Source organism: Phyllostomus hastatus, unplaced genomic scaffold (assembly GCF_019186645.2).
Source record: "Phyllostomus hastatus isolate PE091 unplaced genomic scaffold, TTU_PhHast_1.1 phas_contig_86, whole genome shotgun sequence".
NCBI classification, from domain to species: domain Eukaryota; kingdom Metazoa; phylum Chordata; class Mammalia; order Chiroptera; family Phyllostomidae; genus Phyllostomus; species Phyllostomus hastatus.
Window position 1 is genome coordinate 33,697,439 of NW_025333977.1, and position 22,011 is coordinate 33,719,449.

General features: G+C 45.2%; 1 protein-coding gene and 1 non-coding gene across 2 annotated transcripts in view; one reads left to right on the top strand and one right to left on the bottom strand.

The window, feature by feature from the left end:
- MAP3K13 (mitogen-activated protein kinase kinase kinase 13) overlaps window positions 1-22,011 on the top strand; it is a 152,533-nt gene that overhangs the window by 126,141 nt on the left and 4,381 nt on the right. The window contains 5 exon segments of the mRNA XM_045850995.1: window positions 10,977-11,086; window positions 11,844-11,960; window positions 12,654-12,791; window positions 15,108-15,879; window positions 18,401-18,471. Of these exon segments, the coding sequence (XP_045706951.1) occupies window positions 10,977-11,086; window positions 11,844-11,960; window positions 12,654-12,791; window positions 15,108-15,879; window positions 18,401-18,471 (1,208 nt within the window).
- LOC123827595 lies at window positions 13,335-13,438 on the bottom strand. The gene has a single exon (XR_006787258.1). It is a non-coding gene; the product is annotated as a U6 spliceosomal RNA (small nuclear RNA).

Genomic DNA, 22,011 nt, shown 5'->3' on the forward strand with positions numbered 1-22,011 from the left:
AAACGGACATCACCTCTTGATGAGAGAATCTACCATAGCAGATTGTAAGTTTGGGTGCAGAGAAGGAAAGAAGAGGTGACTATTAAATTAAAATACTATGAATTGTCATAAGGATTGGTGGTCCAGCCCTGGCTGGTGTGGCTCAGTTGGTTGGAATGTCATTCTGTAAACTGGAAGGGTGCCGATTCGATTCCAGGTCAGGGTGCATGCCTAGGTTGAGGGTTTGATCCCCAGTTAGGGTGTGTGTGGGGAGGCATCCAATCAATGTTTCTCTCACACATCCATCACTGATATTTCTCTCTCTCTATCTCTCTGTTCCTTCCCCTCTTCTCCAAATGAGAATAAAATAAAAAACCTTTTTCAATATTATTTGTAAAAGATTGGTGGTCCAACCAACATCAATGTGGACAGGGAGTTATGGGAGGTAGGTGTCCATGAGGCCCTTGTCCCTGCCAGACCCAGGCAACAGCAAAAGGAAGTAAATAGGATGAAACTATGGCTTTTGAAGCAAATGTGATGATCCTAAATTATAGCTTTATGCCTGCAGGATTTCACAACAGTATTACGTAACTGCTCATCACATAGCTTTGTCTCACTCATGTCACTGTGCTTCTAAATGAATTTTTATAAGATGAATTCCATCTCCCTATTATTTTCCCACATCACTTTAAAGATTAATCCTCAGAGAAGACATTTTATTACCAATTGGTGTTTCAGTCTGCCCCCACAGCCCCCCATCTGCAGTGGGTGATGAGTTTACCTACTGGGAAAGTCTGTGTTGGGAAGACTTTCCTGGGAAGGGGATTGTCCTGGGAGTTAAACAAGTCCTCCAATATGCTTCAGTGCCTGTCTCAACCCAAGGCTCAGAGTACGGGCTTCACAGGTATCTGATAAACATTGAGACGCTCTGCCCGACAGACATTGGGAATATCTGAATAAAGCCCCACGGGTTCTGGCAGTGTCTGGAGAGTGAGGTGTCAGAGACTGTTGCCCTGCCGCCCACAGTTGAATCATGCTTTCTGTGAGCCACAGCCTTACCTCTCCCCGCAGCTGTGTCTTTAAATATGCCGTCAGACTTGCCCCTACAGTTTTTTAGTGTTTCTGAGGAATTACTGTGTAAGTAAAGTGTTTGATCTAAGAGGAAATAAGAAGATGTAGAGGACTAACTTCATGCCATTTCCTATGTTCTTTGATATGCATTCAGATAAACTCCCTTTGAACTATTAAAACTATTGCCTATCTATTCAAATACATGTAGGTGTGGTACGGGAGAAGAAACCTCAAATAACTTCTGTTAGTATTCAGAAAAAACCTAGGTTCTTTTGTGAAATGAGAGAGAATAACAGTGAGTACTCTCTAGGAAATCTCTCAAACTGTAGGATATGGCTACAATAACAGCTTTGTTTCCTTTACAATAAAATATACGTATCACAATTTTGAAGAGCAGTTTTTGTGAGCATGCTAAGTCACAGCTATTGAGATAGTATAACTATATATACTTAGAAAACTGAAGTTCTAAGTAGATTTTACTTGAGTGCTCCCAGAATACCACTTCTTAGCCGGTCCAACATGCCCTGAGCCCCCACCACACTCAAAGCACTGTACAAAGCACTGTATAGTACAACTAAGCACACAGTCAGTATCCTCCCTTGTACACACTCACTTTTTTAAAAATATTTTATTTATTTATTTTTAGAGAGAGGGGAAGGGAAGGAGAAAGAGAGGGAGAGAAACATCAGTGTGTGGTTGCATCTCACGTGGCCCCCACTGGGGACCTGGCCCACATCCCAGGCATGTGCCCTGACTGGGAATCAAACCAGTGACCCTTTGGTTCACAGCCCACGCTCAGTCCACTGAGCTACACCAGCCAGGGCTACACACTCACTTTTATCAACACATGCAGTGCTGAAATTGAACTCAGAAAAGGTTCTTTCAGAGGAAGAATATGAAAGGGAGAGGAAAGGGAAGGGAAGAGCAGGAAGAGGGATGAAACACTTAGTACACTGGACATCTTTTAATAATCATTAAGTTTTCCACATTTTTCTTCCAACATAAAATTTTACCCCTCCTTGAGTAGCCCCAAATCTGTTGTCCTTGATAGTTCCTAGAATTAGACCTTGAGTGGAAACCCCTGTCCTGTGATCTTGGGTAACACAAAATTCTCTAAACCTCAGCTTACTCATCTAAACAATGAAGATAATCATATCTTTCCTTCCTTGTGGATCAAGTAAGACAATAAAAATTCAAGTGTGAATGCAACTTCCAGTCAAGATGAAGGTAAATGCAACTGCCTCCTTGCACAACCAAAGCTAAATTACAGAGTAAATATCACTCAGAACTCTAAGAAAATCAAGATGTATGGAAGCCCGACAACAAAGGAATTAAAGAAACCACCTCCATCCAGACAGGTAGTAGGGACAAAGGGACAGAGAGGGTGGAGAGGCGGAGATGTGGAACCAGCTGATCCCAAACCCTCCCGTGGCAGATACAAAACAGAAGGATATCTTAGGAGCAAGAGACCCCAGCCCCACACGAGACCAACCAGCCCAGGGTTTCAGTGCCAGGAAGATAAGTCCCCAAAACTTCTGGCTATAAAAACCAGTAGGGGTTGAGTCGGCGGAATAAACTGCGGGATTGCCAGGCCTCCCCTCTTAAAGAGCCTTTCACTGCACAGACATACTCAGACTCACTCCCTCTGGGCTCCAGCACCAGGGCAGCACCTTGAAGGACACTAGTGGCATACAGGGATGAACTAAAGTGTCTGGCATTGGGGCAAGGGCTGGGGGACAGCTTCCTCCCAGACAGAACTGCAGACAGTAGCCATTGTTCCTTTTCTGAGTCCTCCCCCACATAGAGCCACAGTATTTACAGCACCATATCTGAATCTCCATCAGCCTGGCTCCCATGATAAGCCCCACCCTATTACCTAAGGGTCCACCCCATCCAACTCATGGGCCTACCCAAGCTGGTAACAGTCCTTTTCCATATGAAGGGCTGAGGTAGAAATAGGCTTCAGACATTCCTAAATCCAGTCAAACAAGCAATTGCAGAGCCAAGCCCCCATACCTCTTGTTGAGTAGCCCCAGCCCCAGGACTAGAAGCTCTCTGCAGATCGCTTTATAACTTATGTCAAAAGGCCCCAGACAGAACACAGGTGGAGGCTGACCTTGGCCTGCACCACCCAGGAAACTCCAGAGCCTGCCCCCGCAGTAGACAGTTACAGACCACATTGGAGCATCACTCAATCATCTCCACAAGCCATGGAGGGAGGTGGTTGCTGGCCAGGGATCAGAGTTAGTCCTAAAGCTATCTGTACTGGGTAAATCCCTCCCATCGACCCACTGACAGCAATCAAGACTCAGCTACAAGAGGAGGGAGTACTCAGGCCACATGGAAGGTGCACCTAGAGTACATGGCTTGGGACATAGGGGAAGCTGTGCCACTGGACCCTATATATAGGACACATATTACGTTAGGCCACACTACCAAGACACAGAGTCAAAGCAGCTCTACCTAATACATAGAAACACGGAGAGACTGCCAAAATGAGAAGACAGAGTAACATGGCTCAAATGGAAGAACAGAACAAAGCTCCATAAAAAGAACTAAACAAAATGGAGATAAGCAATCTATCAGATGCAGAGTTCAAAACACTGGTTATAAGGATACTCAAGGAACTCAGTGGATACTTCAATAGCATAAAAAAAAGGCCCGGGCAGAAATGAAGAATATACTAATTGAAATAAAGAACAGCCCTGGGTGGTGTGACTCAGTGGATTGAGTGCAGGCCTGCGAGCAAAGGGTCACAGTTCGATTCCCAGTCAGGACATATGCCTGGGTTGCAGGCCAGCTCCCCAGGTAGGGGTGCACAAGAGGCAACCACACATTGATGTTTCTCTCCCTGTCTTTCTCCTTCCCCTCTCTCTAAAAACCAATCAATAAAATCTTAAAAATAAAAAAAGGAAAGAAAGAAGGACAATTAGGGAATCAATGGTGGAGTGGATTAAGCCAAATCAAATCAATGATTTGGAACATAAGGAAGAAAAAGACATCCAATCAGTACAACAGGAAGAAAAAAGAATCCAAAAAATTGAGGATAATGTAAGGAGCCTTTAGGACAACTTAAAACATTCCAATACTCGCATCATAGGGGTGCCAGAAGGAGAAGAGAAAGAGCAAGAAACTGGAAATCTATTTGAAAAAACAATAAAAGAAAACTTTCCTAATTTGGTGAAAGAAATAAACATGCAAGTCCAAGAACCATAGAGAGTCCCAAACAAGTTGGACCCAAAGAGGATCACACCAAGACACATCATAATTAAAATGCCAAAGGTTAAAGATAAAGACAGAATCTTAAAAGCAACAAGAGAAAAACAGATAATTATCTACAAAGGAGTTCCCATAAGACTGTCAGCTGATTTCACAAAAGAAACCTTGCAGGCAGTAAGAGACTGGTAAGAAGTATTCAAAGTGATGAAAAGCAAGGACCTACCACCTGGCTTACTCTATCCAGAAAGTTATCATTTAGAATCAAAGGGCAGATAAAGTGCTTCCCAGACAAAGTAAAGCTAAAGGAGTTCATCATCACCAAACTATTAGTATATGAAATGTTAAAGGAAATTATATAAGAAAAAGAAGATCAAAACTATGAACATTAAAATACAGTAAACATATAACTATCAACAACTGAATCTAAAAAACAAAATAAGCAAATAAGCAGAGCAGAAACAGAATCATAGATATGGAGAACTTTGGGATGATGGCCAGTATAGGGAGGGTCTGGGGAAATGGGGGAAAAGGTAAAGGGTTTAAGAAGTGCAAATTGGTGGTTACAGAATAGGCAGGGTGATGTTAAGAGCAACTATAGGAAATGGAGCAACCAAAGAACTTATATGCATGACCCATGGATGTGAACATAGGAGGGGGGATCCCTGGAGGGAGTCAAGGGTGCTGGGTGGAGGAGAGCAAAGGGGGAGAAATTGGGACAACTGTAACAGCATAATCAATTTAAAAAATGCAAGTGTATTGTAAACTGTAGAGAACTTCCCACAGAGCTACAAAAATTAAGCTGCCTTTGGCCCTGGCTGGTATGGCTCAGTCGATTGAGCACCAGCCTGTGAACCAAAGGCTCACTGGTTCAATTCCCAGTCAGGACACATGACTGGGTTACAGGCGAGGTCCTCAGTATGGGTGCATGAGAGGCAACCACACACTGATGTTTCTCTCCCTCCCTTCCCCTCTCTCTAAAAGTAAATAAAAAATAAAAAATGTTTAAAGCCTCCTTTGGATTGTTACATTCTAGGTGATTTTTCTGGTGAACTCCTGAGATGGATAAGATGACAGCTAGGGAATAACTCCTAATCATTGTGTTTAGACTTTATGCCACCCAGGAGGGAAAGAACTGGTTATTTAGCAAATGGCTTTGCTTTGCTCTAGCAGTCTTATACCTGAGGCCTCTCTCGCCTCCTCCTGCCTGCTGACAAAATCTTGTCAGCATCAGTTATCAGTCAATGTTTGCTGGTCACTGGTCTCCACCTCCCACCAAAACTGTCAGTCAAGAGGGCTGCCCAAGCCCAGCCTAAGAGAAAAGCTTCATTCATCTGTCTCTCATCAACAGCACATGTGTAAAGATGCAGCATATATAGCACAGATGAACAAAGCAACCAATTTCAGTACAATGTTAGATTCTGCCAAAGCTATTGCTTCATTCTTAGACAATAACCCATTTCTCCAAGTAGGCAATTATCACTCCTGATATTCAATTACATTTGATACAAGTCTTTAGAAACCATTTTATTTTTTTATTTTTACGTTTTTTTCCATTACCATTTAGTCCCCTTCTACCCATCTTGCTGCCCTCCTCCCCTCAGCAATCACCACACTGTTGTCCATGTCCATGAGTCCTTTTTCCTTTAGGGGTGGAGGGACCAAGCAAAAAAGAAAAAAAAGAAATAGAAACCATTTAGCTTGGTCACAGACCCCAGCTGCTAGGTGGGTCATATGCCTGTACAGCATTCTAGTTCCCTTCTGAGTGCCTCTGACCACCCAGAAATCCGGGGCAGTTGCAGACACTGAGCTCATTGTAGGGATGGACTGGGCTGCCTCAGGAGCCTGGTCATGAGCAGGTAGGCGCTCAGGCAGAGGCTGGGCACTCGCCTGGGAGACAGGAAACAGGACTCTGTGCCAATCCAGAGTCGGGCCGGCAACACTGATCTTTTCTGGCTCAGAATCTATGATTTCCTGCTACTTAGCCCTGCCCAAACTGAGCTTTTTCCTCAAGCAAGGCTGGAACTCACTTTTTTTTTAGCTTTTTAAAAAGTAAAATATATATAATATAAAATTTGCCATTTAACCATCTTAAGTGTATAATTCGGTAGCATTAATTACATTCACAATGCTATGAAACTACACTATATTTAAAAAACTTTTCATCACCCCATTAAGCAATAACTTCTCATTCCCTTCATTAGGCAATAACTTCTCATCCCCTCCTCCCCACAGTTCCTGGCAATCTGTTCTACTTTCTGCCTCTATGTCAGAACTTCATATGACTGAACACTGTTTATGACTGAACACTATTCTGTTGAATGGATATACCCACACTTTGTTTATCCATTCTTCTGTTAATTCAACTTCATTTTGACATCTATATATTTTTTTATTTTATTTATTTATTTTTAGAGAGAGGGGAAGGGAGAAAGAGAGGGAGAGAAACATCAATGTGTGGTTGCCTCTCACCTGGCCCCACTGGGGACCTGGCCCGCAACCCAGATATGTGCCTTGACTGGAAATCGAACAGGTGACCCTTTGATTTGCGGCCGTGCTCAATCCACTGAGCTACGCCAGCCAGGGCTCATTTTGACACCTATATTATAGGAGAAAAAAGAAGAAAGGTTTGGGTACAAGAGCTTCAGTTGTACTAACTGAATAACTGGAAGGCTGGAGAAGACAAAAACCTAAATGTATGGCCTTCGCCTAACTAAATGTTAAGTCCTTACCTGGGACTTAAAGAAGATCTTATTAATGGTGGTAACTCAAGTGTCACTGGATTTTTCCCTTACCTGCGTACACAGGACGTAAATACCTTATGAAAGTACCCCAACCTCCTCCTTCCCCTCCCCACATGCATTTTGGGGGAAATCCCCATAAAGAGTAGGGTCTCAAATAGCCTCAAATTAACAACATCTGCTCTGCTTTCCACTGACTGGCTAGACACAGCAGTCTGCCGCCTGGCATCTTCTGGGTGTTACTTTATTGAATAGCACCGTCTCCTTCTAAAAGCCTGCAGTCCCCAGCTGTCGTCCACTGTGTGCTGCCTGTCCTGAAGGCACCCACTGGGAGCCCTCATTTCCTGCTGTAACTGAAGCTCTGGACTTCACATGATTCCAAAGCTGCACATTGTTCTTTTGGCACGATGAACTCGTCCTTTCCCCGTTGAGTTACCCTTTGTTAAAGTGACAGAGCAGCGCTGCCTATGGAGGGTAGGAGGGACCCAAATCCCACCCTCCACCTTGTTTTATCTGCCCAGCGCCTTGTTTCCACCAGCGGCATCACCCAGCTCCCCCTTAACTGTTAAGGAGTAGTTACCGTTACACAGTCCTAAAATTACATTCATCAACTGTGACAGCAACTGTGAGGCTGATGTGGCCTCCGTGAAAATGAGTAGACACCCCTGTGTTACAGGTATTTTAGTCAAACAATGGAAAATGCCCCTCGTCCCCAACGGTGCTCAAGTTCATGCAGGACTCCTCCGTCCTGCATGACTGTGTCCTCCCAGAGGCTCTTCAATCTCTCAGCAAATTGGCTTCAGATATGCCCACACATGTCTGAATTGCAGATTAAGTGCCAACTGGGACTCCTATCACATAAAAATTCTAAGTGTATGTGATGGAACTCCAAAATTAACATCTACCAGTAACATGATACCTTTGGGGAAAACATTATTAATCAGTACCTGCTGTGTTCCCACACATCCTGTTCCCTCTTCACAGGAGGGAACTTCTTTTTGGAAATTCATTTTCTTAATAGGTTTCAACCATCAGAAGGCTCTCTCTGAGTTTCCCAAACCTGTAAGCTAAATATTAGGAGGTTTATTTCCTCCAGAATTTAAAAAAAAAAAAAAAAAAAAAATTGTGATATTTGATTTCTCACCACTAGAGGGAGGTATTCCTTTTCCTGATTCCTTTAAATATTGCCCTGGAATCCACTGACGGGGTTGTGTGTGTGTGTGTGTGTGTGTGTGTGTGTGTGTGTGTGCGTGCGCAAAAGAGGACACTTTCAGACCCAAATTTGACCTTCCCCCTTACTCTTTTTTGGTCTAACAACTATTGATTGTCAGTCTTTGACCTCTTAAAGCTCAATACTTTTCCTCCTTCATGACTTTGATCTAACAATGGAAAGAACCGCATTACCTGGGTCTCAAAGGCCCAGACGCTGTCACAGACCAAAGAGTGGGCAGCACACTCCAGATCTCTGCTTCCTGAGGCATTGTGTGGCAGGGGTGGTGCCCGAAAGTCAGCTGATGGCAGAAATGTTTCTCCCATGGTCAATCAACAGATGTATATGTGAAAATGGATAAGCAGGATAGTCACTTTCTAAATAATTATAATTTCTCCTACAGAAATAAATGAGAAATGGCCCTGGCTGGTGTGGCTCAGTGGATTGAGTGCCCGCCCACAAACCAAAAGGTCACCAGTTTGATTTCCAGTCAAAGCACATGCCTGGCTTGCAGGCCAGGTCCCCAGTAGGGGGCATGAGAGAGGCACACTGATGTTTCTCTCCCTCTCTTTCTCCCTTCCTTCTCCTCTCTCTAAAAGCAAATAAATAAAACTTGTATAAATAAATAAATAAGAAATGGCAATTTTGGAGAGAAACCTTCTGTAATTTCACAATTACCTAAGAGTAACTTCTTCCATGATTTAGAGAGATAATTTTCAACAAGAATCTAAATGTAATAGAATAGCTCAGAGAAAGATTATACAACTAAAAACATTTAATGATGGATCTAGCCTTTGCTGGAAATTATATTAATCTCATTAGCTTCCTATGATGGTAGTCTGTACATAATTTGAGGAAACATATCCTTTAGCTTTCTTTTAGAAACTGCCTATATAGACTGCCTTCTAGCAGAGGTTTTCCTAAAGTTTAGATAAAATTTTCCTTGAAATTTCTTGCCCTGTGGAAAGTCCAATTTCCTAACACTCCTGTAAATTCCTGCAGATTTCAAATTTCAAGGCCACTCTGGCTCTGCCTTCCTGAAATTCTTGGCCCCTGTCCCTGCCGCACTGTGGCTGTCCCCTTACTGATGTCCTGTCATTGACCCAAACATACAGTTCGGCACCTTTCCTCGATTTCTGACACAGCAAGAACACTCATCCAAAGCCAGAGTGAATGTCAAGAGACTCAACTAAAGCTTTAGGAACTCAGAAGAGCCTTACACTTTGAACAACTTAAATCACATATTAGACATCTTTTCTGTCCCAAGAATTTTGTCAGCCACTAAATTATTCAGCCGTACTGTTTCTCTTCCTCTTCCTTCTTCTCTTTTTGTGTTCATTCCCTCATTCCCAAATCCCTGTATAATTCCCTGTATTTTTATTTCTATCACCTGCTGTACATGCCCCTTGGGGTCTTCTACTCCAAATATTTCTTCCAGATATTTTTGTACACAAAACCTAAGAGGAATCAGTTGTAAAGATACCATATTCTCACTGGCACATACTTGTACCACATGGGGATCAGAGCTGTTCTTTCTGGCCAGGCAGTCTCAGACACCAGCCTGACTTCCAGAGGTGGTAGCTGGTGTGCTGGCTGTGATGTTCCTGGTAGCCTGTACTGCAAGGAAACTGGAGAAGAGGCAGCATCCTGTGTTGGACCAAATGCAGAAAATGGGGTGGGGTGGGGTGTGCAGATACATCTTCATAGGATATTTTGATATCAACTAATGCGGAGGATACCAGCCAGCAGTGTCCATCTTGGCTGTGAATGTTCATCAACATGCGAGAAAAACATACACAGAGACAACCAGGTCCTGTGGGGGGATAGGAACAGCAGGGCTACTCCTCACGTGGGGAGTGCCTTGGCCACCCTCTCTCCTAGAGGGCGCCGCTTGGCCATTCCTCACGTGGGGAGCGCGCCTTGTTCCCCCTCCAGAGAGGCTTTTTATTGGTTTTGTTTGCATAAGAATTCAGGTGAAAGCTCATTACTCATTGCTAGGAAGTAAAGATCAAACAATAGATAACAAGGAAGTCTGAGGGCCTATTTTGACTCAGGGTCAAAGAGCTGTAAAACTTTAAAGAACAAACTTACTTCTTCCCTGGACCCCTCTCATTCAACTGAGAGCATTCTAAACAAAGCAGGTTTCACAGGATCTTACATATTCTTCCTTAGGCCTGATCACCCGGGGAACCCGCCCTTTTCAGCACAGAGCTGCACCACCCTGTCATTGTTTCAGGCTTAGGTGGAGCAAGGGAACTAAGGCAACCAAGGGATAAGGAGATTTTCTCCCAGACGATGAGGACTCAGGCTATATCACAGCTGAGGAGCGAGGGTCCATCACCCCCTTTTGCTGTAGCCCCCAAAATCCTTTCTTGGGGGCCTCTCACGTGATCGTGCCTGTCTTAGGTCGTTCCCCCCTTGGAGAATCTTACCTGTCATTGGCTAACTGACCAAGCATTGGGGTTCAGTTATGAATGAGGCAGCAAAAGCAGCGCTCCTGCCAGGGAGATAAGCTTTTGTCTCCTTGCTGGCTTATGGTCCAAGGCCACTCCCTCAGCCTTAGCCTAGGTGGGGGTTACAGCTTCTGATACCAGGCAGGACAGTTCCCAACAGACTAATATTAATTGAACATCTATTCTAGAAATTTCTTCAGGAGAAGCATGCAAAAAAAGAAAAGAAAATCTCGTACATGATCCTGTGGCTGTACCACAGATCGACACTCCTAGAATATTAACAAAGTCTAATTTATGCTCACCCAGGCTGAATGGAGAGAAGAAGTAAAGAAACACTTTGAGAAGATCAAAAGTGAAGGAACTTGCATACACCGATTAGATGAAGAACTGATCAGAAGGCGCAGAGAAGAGCTCAGGTCAGCTGATCTCTCCCCACCTCCCCGCATGCCCAGGTCCTCAGGTATTAGCAGGAGCTGTCTTTGTGAATCACCATCTCACTTCCCACACCCCTTTCACTGTGCCGTTCATTATTCTTCTCTTTAAAATTTTCCCTGAAATTTAGCCCTCTTTTATATTACTGTCTTACCCTCTCCCCCCAACTCTATTATTCTCCTTTATTATATCTCTGCAATGGAGATTCCCGGAGCAATGCTATTTGTTCATTCGGCCCCTGTCCGAGGTGACACAGATGGCCAGAAGTTGGTAAGATGTAGTCCCCAGTCTCAAGATGCTTTTAATCCCTTGAGGGACACAGATGTGTCCATAGATAAGCACTGTGATCACGCAGGACCTGTGCTGTGCATCAGGATAAAGGAGTGATCGTGACGTCAGCTCTAACCACATATTTACGTTAACAGCGAGTTATCCTGTGCTCTTCTTAAGGCATTGCCAACACCACACAAAGGCTACAAATTACACTCAAATCATAGTCACATTTTATTCGTGGCCCTCCTGGCTATTCTGTATGGCTGGATATGGCCTTGAAGGATAAACCAGATGGAAAGCTTACATTTTCCATCTCCCACTCCAGCTTAGCTGAGTCATTTCATCAGACGAGGGAGCCTTTAACCTAGAGGGCCCTTGGGCAAATGCTTTTGAGATAAGCCATCCCAGTTCTCATTTTGTGAGAGCTGACTTTAGTCGATTTTGCTGATCCTGTGTTTTCTTTGCTAGGCATGCTTTGGATATTCGCGAACACTATGAGAGAAAACTTGAGCGGGCTAATAATTTATACATGGAGCTGAGCGCCATCATGCTGCAGCTGGAAATGCGGGAGAAGGAGCTCATCAAGTACGTGTCCAGACCAGCGTCTGCCCGTGTTGATTTAGTCTCTCCGTCAGCAGAAACGTGCTGCTCTTCCATGTTGCTGCTGCTCAGAACTGGCCAATGTTTTATTCACTCACCCAACAATTTCCTCCGGGGATGTGCTCAGCACACATCCCTGCCCCTGGGGAGGTTCACGGTTGAGGGGAGTTGGCACGGAGCTGGTTCTAGGGGAATATCACTTGAAAGATATTTGCAGCTTCACCCTGCTGAATGGCTCAGAGGAGGGGTCCTCATTTCATGAACAGCTTGATGTAGATGCATGGGGGCTAATTCCCCCTGGGGAAGTGAGGTGGCTTCTGCAAGTGGTTTAAGGTATTCCTGAGAATGGCAAGAAAATTGCAGGGACTTGACCAAAACAGCAGCTACTGAAATAAGTAGGACTCCCACCGCTGCATCATGCCACTCGTGTGGTGTGTTGGGGAAGGGGAGTCCATCTCTGAGTGCATCTGTGAGCTTCAGGGGGAAATGCAGTGAGGTTAGTTTGAATTCAGTATCTTTTTTCCCCTTTTTAACCTGGATGGCAGGCAGCTTTGTTATTCAAATAGCCTGCATCTGGTAAGTGTGGCCAGAGTCTGTGGGTGGAATCAGCCTGTGAAACAGTCTGCCCATCTTCTCTGAATGCGGTGACTGAGATGGCCCTTTCCTCTCACTCCGCAGGCGCGAGCAAGCAGTGGAAAAGAAGTATCCTGGGACCTACAAACGGCACCCTGTCCGTCCAATAATCCACCCCAATGCCATGGAGAAGCTCATGAAAAGGAAAGGAGCGCCTCACAAACCCGGGGTGCAGACCAAACGGTGAGACACTTGTGCCGACCTGATACTCCGATAAATGGGAGAAACACCCCCCTAAAAATGCGTCATCAGATGACGGTGGGTGTGGCTACTCTACCGTATCACGAGCACACTTGCCTCTGGGTGAAACAGAGTGGGAAGGTGGGAGAAAGTGTGTCATGGACCCCGGGAATCCCTGTTTTGCTGTCTGAGGCATAGACATTTATTACCTTAGCATGGACTGGAGAGAAGAGAAGTGAACTAGGAGCCAGCAGACCTGGGTTTGAGTCCTGGCTCTGCTGGTGACAAGCTGTGTGATTTGGATTCTGTCACTTGCCCTCTCTCCACCCCATGAGTAAATGGCATAAATATAGCACATGAGCTTTCTATTTTCTTTTTTTAACCCCTAATGCACAGAACTGGGTTAATTATAATTCTTGATCTATGCAACATTGGTCCACGCGTGACCTACTTTTATTTATTCATTTAGCTCTTCGTAATAATGTGCCTATAAATCTACCACCAAAAATGAAAGCAGAGACTATGGAGTTGTTTTTTTTTGGTTTTCTGTTTTCTTTCTGCTTCGCAAAGTTGCATGTCATCCTTGTGCAGGAGCCGTGCTCATCTCTGTGCTATTCCAACTTTAGCGTATGTGCTGCCGAAGTGAGCACCAAAGCCAGGACCTTGACAATGACCTATATATGTGGTTCCCCTCATTCCACTCTTGCATGGGACGCTTGTGAGGTTTAAATAAGACAGTATGTGAAATCACATAATAAATGCTCAAGAAGTGGGGGTTTTGAATGTTTTTTTTTAATTATAACACATTTTCCTTACACAGTTGCCCCTTGAACAACATGGAGATTAAGGGTGCCGACCACCTGCTCAGTGGGAAATCCATGTGTAAGCTAATTCAGCCCACTGCGAACTCAGATTCTCCGCCACAGATCTAAAACACTGTAGTAGTTTAACCTTAAATGCTCTTCCCATCATTGCCAAGTTCTACTAGAGCCTCATTCCTCTCCAATAATGGACAGTTGACTCTCTCTTAGTTAAATTAATGTAAAGGAAAGAAGTGCCCTTACATCAGAAGTCCAGTGACCTCTGGGGAGATCAGAGAAGAGAAGAGAAACCATCCTCCATCCCCTAGCCTATACTGCGGTGTGTGTTTGGTTAAGTACTAGGAAGAAAAGAGTCAGAGTTCAATTTGGGCCCACCAAACCTGTCACAACTGAATAGAGGCCAGCAAGATGGTCTAAATACCCCATAAGAAGGAGAAGCTTGGAACAGGGAAAGAACTATTCCTTGGTGTCTTAAGACTCAGGGTCAGTTTATGAGTTCTGCCCTTTACTTGCTTTGTGGTGAACACAAGACAACCAACCTCTCTGATCCTTTGACGCCTTTCTCTGTAAAATGGATATTGTGTAGTAGGACAGAAGTGGTTTGTATACTGCATAGTATAGGGGTGTCAAACTCATTTTCACCGGGGACCACATCAGCCTCGTGGTTGCCTTCAAAGGGCCGAATGTAATTTTAGGACTGTATAAACGTGACTACTTCCTAACAGCTAAGTGAGAGCTCGGTGCTGCCACTGAGTAGAAACAAGGTGCCGGGCTGGATAAAACAAGGTGGAGGGCCAGATTCAGCCTGTGGGCCTTGTGTTTGCCACCTGTGATTTAGGAGCACAGAACAATGTGGGGTAGCTCCTCCTGAGACCTTCTCTTGCTGGCTCTGCTCCCCGCCTGGGCTCTCTACTATTTTCCTGCTCTCCAGCCCCACCCCATGTCTCCCCATTCCTGAAACACTGAGTCCCCATTATGATCAAGACTCCTTGTTAGTGTCCTTCACGTACGAAGATGGTCCCAGCCCTCAGGAAGACTACGTCTACCCTGAACTCTTTCCTTTGTGATGCCTTGAATCCAGTTCCATCATCAGACAGACTTCTGGCCACACTGGCTTACTGGCACCAAGCTGAGGGCTGATACTATGAGGAACAGATCAAGAAACCTGTAGGGCAGAATTAGAATTTCAAGGGGACTCAGTGCCGTGGCCAGTGAGGCACAGAATAAAACCCAGAAGGCATAAAGGGAATCTCTATCAGTGGACTTCTAGGTTGTTTACATTTCTGCTATTTTAAGCAACAGTGTCTTCAAACATAGATTTGTGTGGGCATCCATTATCTCTATTGGATAAATCCCTGTATGTGACCACAGATTGAAATGGTGTGTGTATTTTAAGGCTTGTGATATAGTTTCCCAAATGTTAATATGTTTTTGTATGTTTAAAACATATTAACCTATACCTATATATACCTATACCTAAACCTATATGTTCTCCCAGGCCAGATCTGTTGCGATCTGAAGGTATCCCCAGCATGGAGGTGGCTCCCACTGCATCCCCTCTCTCTGGAAGCCCCAAAACGTCCACCTCAAGCAGCAAGAGCCGATACCGGAGCAAACCACGCCACCGCCGAGGGAATAGCAGAGGCAGCCATAATGACTTTGCAGCAATCTTGAAAAACCAGCCAGCCCAGGAAAACTCCCCCCACCCCATTCATCTGCACCAAGCTGAATCCCAACCCCCTTCTCTGCAGCAGCAATACCAGCAACCCCCTCCTGCCACGTCTCAGAGCCACCATCCCAGGCTCAATACGCATGGACAGGACATCGCGACCTGCGCCAACAACCTGAGGTATTTTGGCCCCGCGGCAGCCCTGCGGAGCCCCCTCAGCAACCATGCTCAAAGACAGATGCCCGGCTCTAGCCCTGACCTCATCTCTACCGCCATGGCCACAGATTGCTGGAGAAGCTCTGAGCCGGACAAGGGCCAGGCTGGTCCCTGGGGCTGTTGTCAGGCTGATCCTTACGACCCCTGTGCACAGTGCAGACCGGAGCAGTGTGGGTCCTCGGATGTTGTTCCCTTTGCTGAGCCAGCGGGGAGGAGCCCCGACCTTTTCAAGTCACCAGCACACAATCTGCTCTCAGAACATGCCCAAGGTTCTGAGAAAATGGAAGAAAACGAATTCAATGGCTGTAGGTCTGCTTCATCCCTTGGCGTCCCTCACCATGTCACCCCGCCAGTGCTACCTCGAAAAGCAAGGCCCCTTCAAAAGGTAGGCGGGAATGGCAGCTGTGTGCATCACCGCCTGCGCGGGGTGTCAGAGCCTGTCGTGTGATGCGCTCTATCAAACACACATAGGGAGTGCACAGTTTGTAAAAGGATGAGCTCACAGAAACTTAAACAGAAGCTTCTTTTATTTCAAATACTTTCTTTTCACACTGCTTAAGTGATGGACTTCTGAATACACTTTGAGAACTACTGAACCAATGGACTGATTGACATGTACATAATTTATAAGTCGATAAATAACCACATATTAGGAATATGTAATCCAAATAGTTTGAAAACCACTACTCTGACCTAGTCCTGGGGGATGTTACAAGAAGAAAGGATCCCATCATAAAACAGGTTTGGTTGACACAGTATTCTCTGTCCCTTCTGGGAGGTCCTCGTGCACATTAACAAATGCTCCACTTTGAGGAATCATGTAGTAACCTTGTTTAATCCAGCAGTTCCCTCACCTATTTGACCGTACTGCCTTTTAAAGCTATCTATCAACCTTCCACGGAATTAACTTTTTTCACAATGTATTTTGGAAAACAGTGTCGTAATTAATAACCATCAGGAGTTAGTAAGTTCTCAGTCACTGAAACCTATTTCTCGCCTGCTTGCGCACCGGCTGCCTGGGGCCTCTGAGCTGCAGGGCGGTCTTCCACCGTGGTTACGAGCACCTGCTCGGGAGTCAGGCAGACCTGAGTTCGAAGCTTAGTTCAAAGGCTTTTCCACTCAGTACTTCTATAAACGTTGGTGTCCTCGTCTCTAAAACGGGGCTAATAACAGTGGGTCCCACCTCTCTGGTAGATGTGAGGATTAAATGAGTTAATACACACAAAGTACTTAGAACTGGGCCTGGCACATAGCAAACTTCTAAAAAACGTGAGCTCATCTTGCTAATGAGTTAAAAATAAGATTGTGTATGAAAAGAATTTAGCACACGGTAGATATCCACTCAGTTCTAAGTAAGTGTTGCTTCGTACCATCACCATTATTCAGCAGGCATTTATTTGAAAGAATGAAAGGGTTTAAAATGTAATTGAGGATGTTTCGGCCAACTAGATGTTGAACAGAAAAGACGCTGAAGCTGAGGGCTGCTGTCTGGGGACTGCATTTCGTCCGCCACACGCAGTGCCGCTGATGGCTGGGCAGTCCCGGAAATCAGGCTGCGTTCCGGGCAGCGCAGTGGATTTGGGCTAATCCAGTCTCTGCTCCCCACACCCATGTGTGGGGTTTTTTTGGTAACAACGTCACTGAGATGTAATTCACACACCAAATAGTTCTTCCATTAAATTATACAACTCAGTTCTTTTTATTCAGACTTGTACAACCTTTACCATAACCAATTTCAGAGGATTTTTGTCACCCCAGAAAGAAACCCTGCACCCTTTAGCAATTGCCCATTCCCTGGTCCCCTCCCAAGTAACGTGTATCTTTTAACCATTCTGATTCCATTCTGATGCCACCTGTGGGCCTGCAGGCCTCAGAGCACACACCTTCTGCATTTGGTCTCCTTGGAACCGTCCTCCCGGAAAGCAGGCCCCCTTCTGTCCACTGACCTGTGCTCCCGCGTGTGCTCCTGGGGCAAGGGGCTAGTCTCAGCAGTCAGGCTAACTCCATCCCTGTCTTTCCTACTTGAAAGCATGTCAGAATACGAAGTGGGTAAGAGTGAAGGTATTTTAGAACTGACTTTCAAAGGAAATTGTCCTCAGTCTTTGCTACAGTTACTTGGACCCAATCACCCACCTCACAAGGGATTGTAACAATCCAGTGCGTCGTGACGCTGTAGTTAAGGACAGTGGGTCCTAATATGGCTGTTCCCGGGCACCTGAAGAGAAATGGAATCTTCCCTGTGAAGGAAGGTCATCTGCTCAGCCAGGACACTTACCCAGCCTTCCAGATCAACCAGAGCCCCAGCAATCACGACGCCTCGGACATCCCTTACCCCGCCGACAAGCTGACTCAGTAATGCACTAAACGCCCACTTTGTATGCAGCAGCGTATTAGTGGTGGGGTGAAGCATTCAATAAAGCAAGATACAGGCTGACTCTCAAACGATGTATGTCTTAATAGTGGAGATGGTACGAGTATAATAACTCTATCGGTGAAAAAGTGATTGGTACATAAAAGGGCTTTGAACAATTGAAAGATCAGTTCTTGGTGGAGTTTCTATGACGAAGCCTGGAACCCCTAGTAACAATGGTTACCTGAGACTGCCCCAGTGTCCAGGACCTCTTCTCCTGCGTCCCCTCCCGGTCACTCACCTCCCTGAGGGCAGAGATGATGTTTGTTTCAGTTCTGCATGTCTTCCATCATCAAGTGCCGGGCCTGTCATCAAGGACACCCAGGGAAAGTTGCTGAAAGAACGAGTGAAGATACATATGTTTAAAGATGGCACTCAGCAAGCCACTGCTCAATGCCTTTTGATGATTACATCTTTGCAAGGACTGTGTGTGTATGTGTGTGTGTGAGAGAGAGAGAGAGAGAGAAATGAAACCCTTTTCTCCTGTTTTCCTTAGAGTGGAGATGAGTCCTCAGAAGAGGAAGAAGGAGAAGTGGACAGTGAAGTTGAATTTCCACGAAGACAGAGGTACAACCATCAAACACACGTGATTGCTTTCAGTGTAATTGGGGAAACCCAGTTTGCTGCACTTCCTGTTAACTTGCACGTCACTTTCTAACAGCCATCTTGTAAGGAAACTTGAACTCACCATGTTTATGGTCTCCCATTGCCACATTTGACAACTGGCTATGCACAGCCAGGCCCATTTTATCAGAATTCACTCCATGGGAATTTCAAGAGGAGCATAAATACAGATTCATGTTACAACTGAGACTACAGTGGACAGTTTATGACAGATGGCCATGTGTTTTATGGATAATTTTATTGGTTTCTAGTATGCCTCTCTGAATTAATTTGCTCAGGCTGCCATAACAAAACACCATAGACTAGGTGGCCTAAACAATGCAAGTTTATTTCTCACAGTTCTGGAGGCTGGGAAGTCCAAGATCAAGGTTCTTGGTGAGAACTCTCCTCCTGGCTTGCAGACAACAGTCTTCTTAATGTGTCCTCACATGTTTGGGGGGTGAGGGGAGCAGATAAGGAGGAAACAAAGAGATATCTTCTTCTTTTTTTAAATTATATTTTATTGATCACGCATTACAATTGTCCTGATTTTTCCCCCTTTGTCCCCTCTTCCCAGAGCCCCCTACTCCCTCAGGCAATCCCCACACCTTGTTCATGTCCATTGGTCACCAGTATGAGTTCTTTGGCTACTCCATTTCCTATACTGAACTTTACATCCCCATGGCTATTCTGTATCTACTGATTTGTGCTTCTTAATCCCCTCACCTCTTCACCCATTCTTCCCACATGCCCCCACCATCTGTCAGCCATCTGGTCACTAACGTCTTTTCTTGCTGCTTTTAAGAGTCTCTCTTTATCTTTAACCTCTGGCCTTTTAATTATGGTGTGTCTTGGAGTGGCCTTCTTTGCAACTGTCATAGTTAGGACTCTGTGTTTCCCGGACTTACATGTCTGTTTCTTTTGCCAAATTACAGAAGTTTTCTTTCACTATTTTTTTCAGATAGATTTTCAATTTCTTGCTCTTCCTCTTCTCCTTCTGGCACCCCTATGACATGACTGTTGGATCTCTTGAAGTTGTCCCGGGGCTGTTTATACTATCCTCATTTTCGGCGTTTCTTTTTTCTTCTTGTTCTGATTGGCTGTTTTTTGCTTCCTTATGTTTCTAATCATTAATTTGATTCCAGCTTCATCCACTCTACTATTGTTTCCCTGTAAATTGTTCTTTATTTCAATTAGTGTATCCTTCCGTTCTGACTGGGTCTTTTTTATGTTGTTGAGGTTCTCACTAAATTCCTTGAGCATCCTTATAACCAGTGTTTTAAACTCTGCAGCTGATAGATTGCTTATCTCCATTTCCTTTAGCTCTTTTTCTGGAGTTTTGATCTGTTCTTTCATTTGGGCCATATTTCTCTGTCTCCTCATTTTGGCAGCCTCCCTGTGTTTTTTTCTATGTATTAGGTAGAGCTGCTTTGACTCCATGTCTTGGTAGTGTGGCCTAATGTAGTAGGTGTCCTCTAGGGTCCAGTGGCACAGCCTCCACTATCACCCAAGCTGGTTACTCTCAAGTTGTGCCCTTTGTGTGGGCTGAGTACACCTTCCTCTTGTAGTTGAGCCTTAGTTGCTGTTGGCAGGCAGTAGGAGGGATTTACCCAAGCCAGTCAGCTGCAAAGACTGGCTGTGACCACTTACCTCTAACCTCTGCCCTCTGTGGAGGATCAGCTGTGTGGGGGCAGGGTGGTGGTGCTCTGACGTGGTCTGTAGCAGCCCATTGAGTGTGCTGGCCCTGAAATTTCCTGGTTGTTGGAGGTCAAATTCAACCCCCACGTTTGTTTTGCCTGGGGCACCATGCCTGAGCTTAAAGCAATTTGAGATGGCTGCTACTTGTGCTGGGCTTGGAGATTCCCATGCGAAGCCAAGCTGTGAATCTATCTGGCTGCTGCTAGGACTCACCAAAGCCAGGTGTTGCTTGTTTGATAGGATTTAGGAGCCAAAACCAGCCATTCTTATGGAAAAGCAGCTTGTGTGGGACCATAAGTTGGGTGGAGCAGAACCTCTGGGGATCTCCAAGGTAGGTCACACCGTGTTAGCCAGGTTAATGGCGTCTCAGATATGGCACCATCTTACCAGCTCTGTGTTGGGAGGGTTTAGCAAAGGGACAGTGGCTTTTGCTCACCTTGATGCCAGACATTTTGGTTTCTCCCTGTAGACTACTGGTGCCTTTTAAGCTGCTACTCCAGTGCTGGAGCTCAGAGGGAGTGAGTCTGAGTAGGTCAGTCCATGTGCTGGCTCTTTAAGAGGAACTACTTGGAGCTTTAGCAGTTTCTTCCACCGACTCAATCCCCGCTGGTTTTTGCAGCCAGAAGTTATGGGGACTTATCTTCCTGCCACTGGAACCCTGGGCTGGGGGCCCTGGTATGGGGCTGGGACTCCTTGCTCCTGAGATACCCCTCCTGAATTTTTATCCATGTGGGTGTGGGACCAGCCCGTTCTGTGTCTGTGCCCCTCCTATCAGTCTGGGTGGATGTGGTTTCTTTCATTCTGTAGTTGTCAGACTTCCATTAAGCTTGATTTGTGATGGTCCTGAGTCATGGTCATTCTATATTTTCGTTGTAATTTTAACGTGGTTATGCGAAGAGGCGAGACATGTCTGTCTATGCCTCCATCTTCTTTTCTTATCCCTCTTCTTTTTTATAAGACCAGATCCTATAGGATTAGGGCCCCACCTATGTAATCTCAACCTTAATTACCTCCTAAAGACCCTATCTCCAGATTTAGTCACATTGGAGCCTAGGGCTTCAACATAAGAACTGGGGAGGGGTACACAGGTCAGTCCCTGGCACTCTCCACACCTTGGACTTTATACCTCAAATTAATTAGATGAGTCGAGTCCCCCTTCAGCTAGCCTTAGAAGGAGCTTCCTAGTTAATCAGCAATAATAATTTTCTTGTAGGATTAAAGAGCTAATCCTATGTAGGAGCAGGGAAGGTAGTTTTCCTCCCAAGAGGCCTTTTCTGCTAATAAGCATTTCGTTCTTTACGAGTAGAGCTCCAGGAAGGTTTGTATGCCTGCCTGGAAACAGGAAATCCCTACAAACCAAGGGACTCCTAGTTCTCTGGTAAACTACTCTGGGTCCCCACACAATGTGCAAAATCACAATCTGTTCTCATCTCCTGAGCCACTCCTGCCATGAAGCTCTTGCTGTCGTATTGTCTCCTTGGACACTGTTCTCCTGTGCATCCGGATTGAGCCTGAGTAAAATGAACTCGTTCTACTGGCATCACAATGATGTTACTTCCAGCTTTTGTTCCTACGACACACGATGAACTCAGCCCACCTACTGGCTTCCCACCTTTCTTTATTGGCTAGTATGCAAATTATATGTATGTTTTTACCACATAGTTTTGCTTTTTATATTGTAATGTTCTTCCCTCTGTCTCCCTTCTGGATCACCAGCCTTGAGGAACTGTGTGAGTCTTATCTCCACTTTCCATTCCCACATTGACTCTTCTCATGTGACCTTGACCCCCCACCCCCAGCCCACCA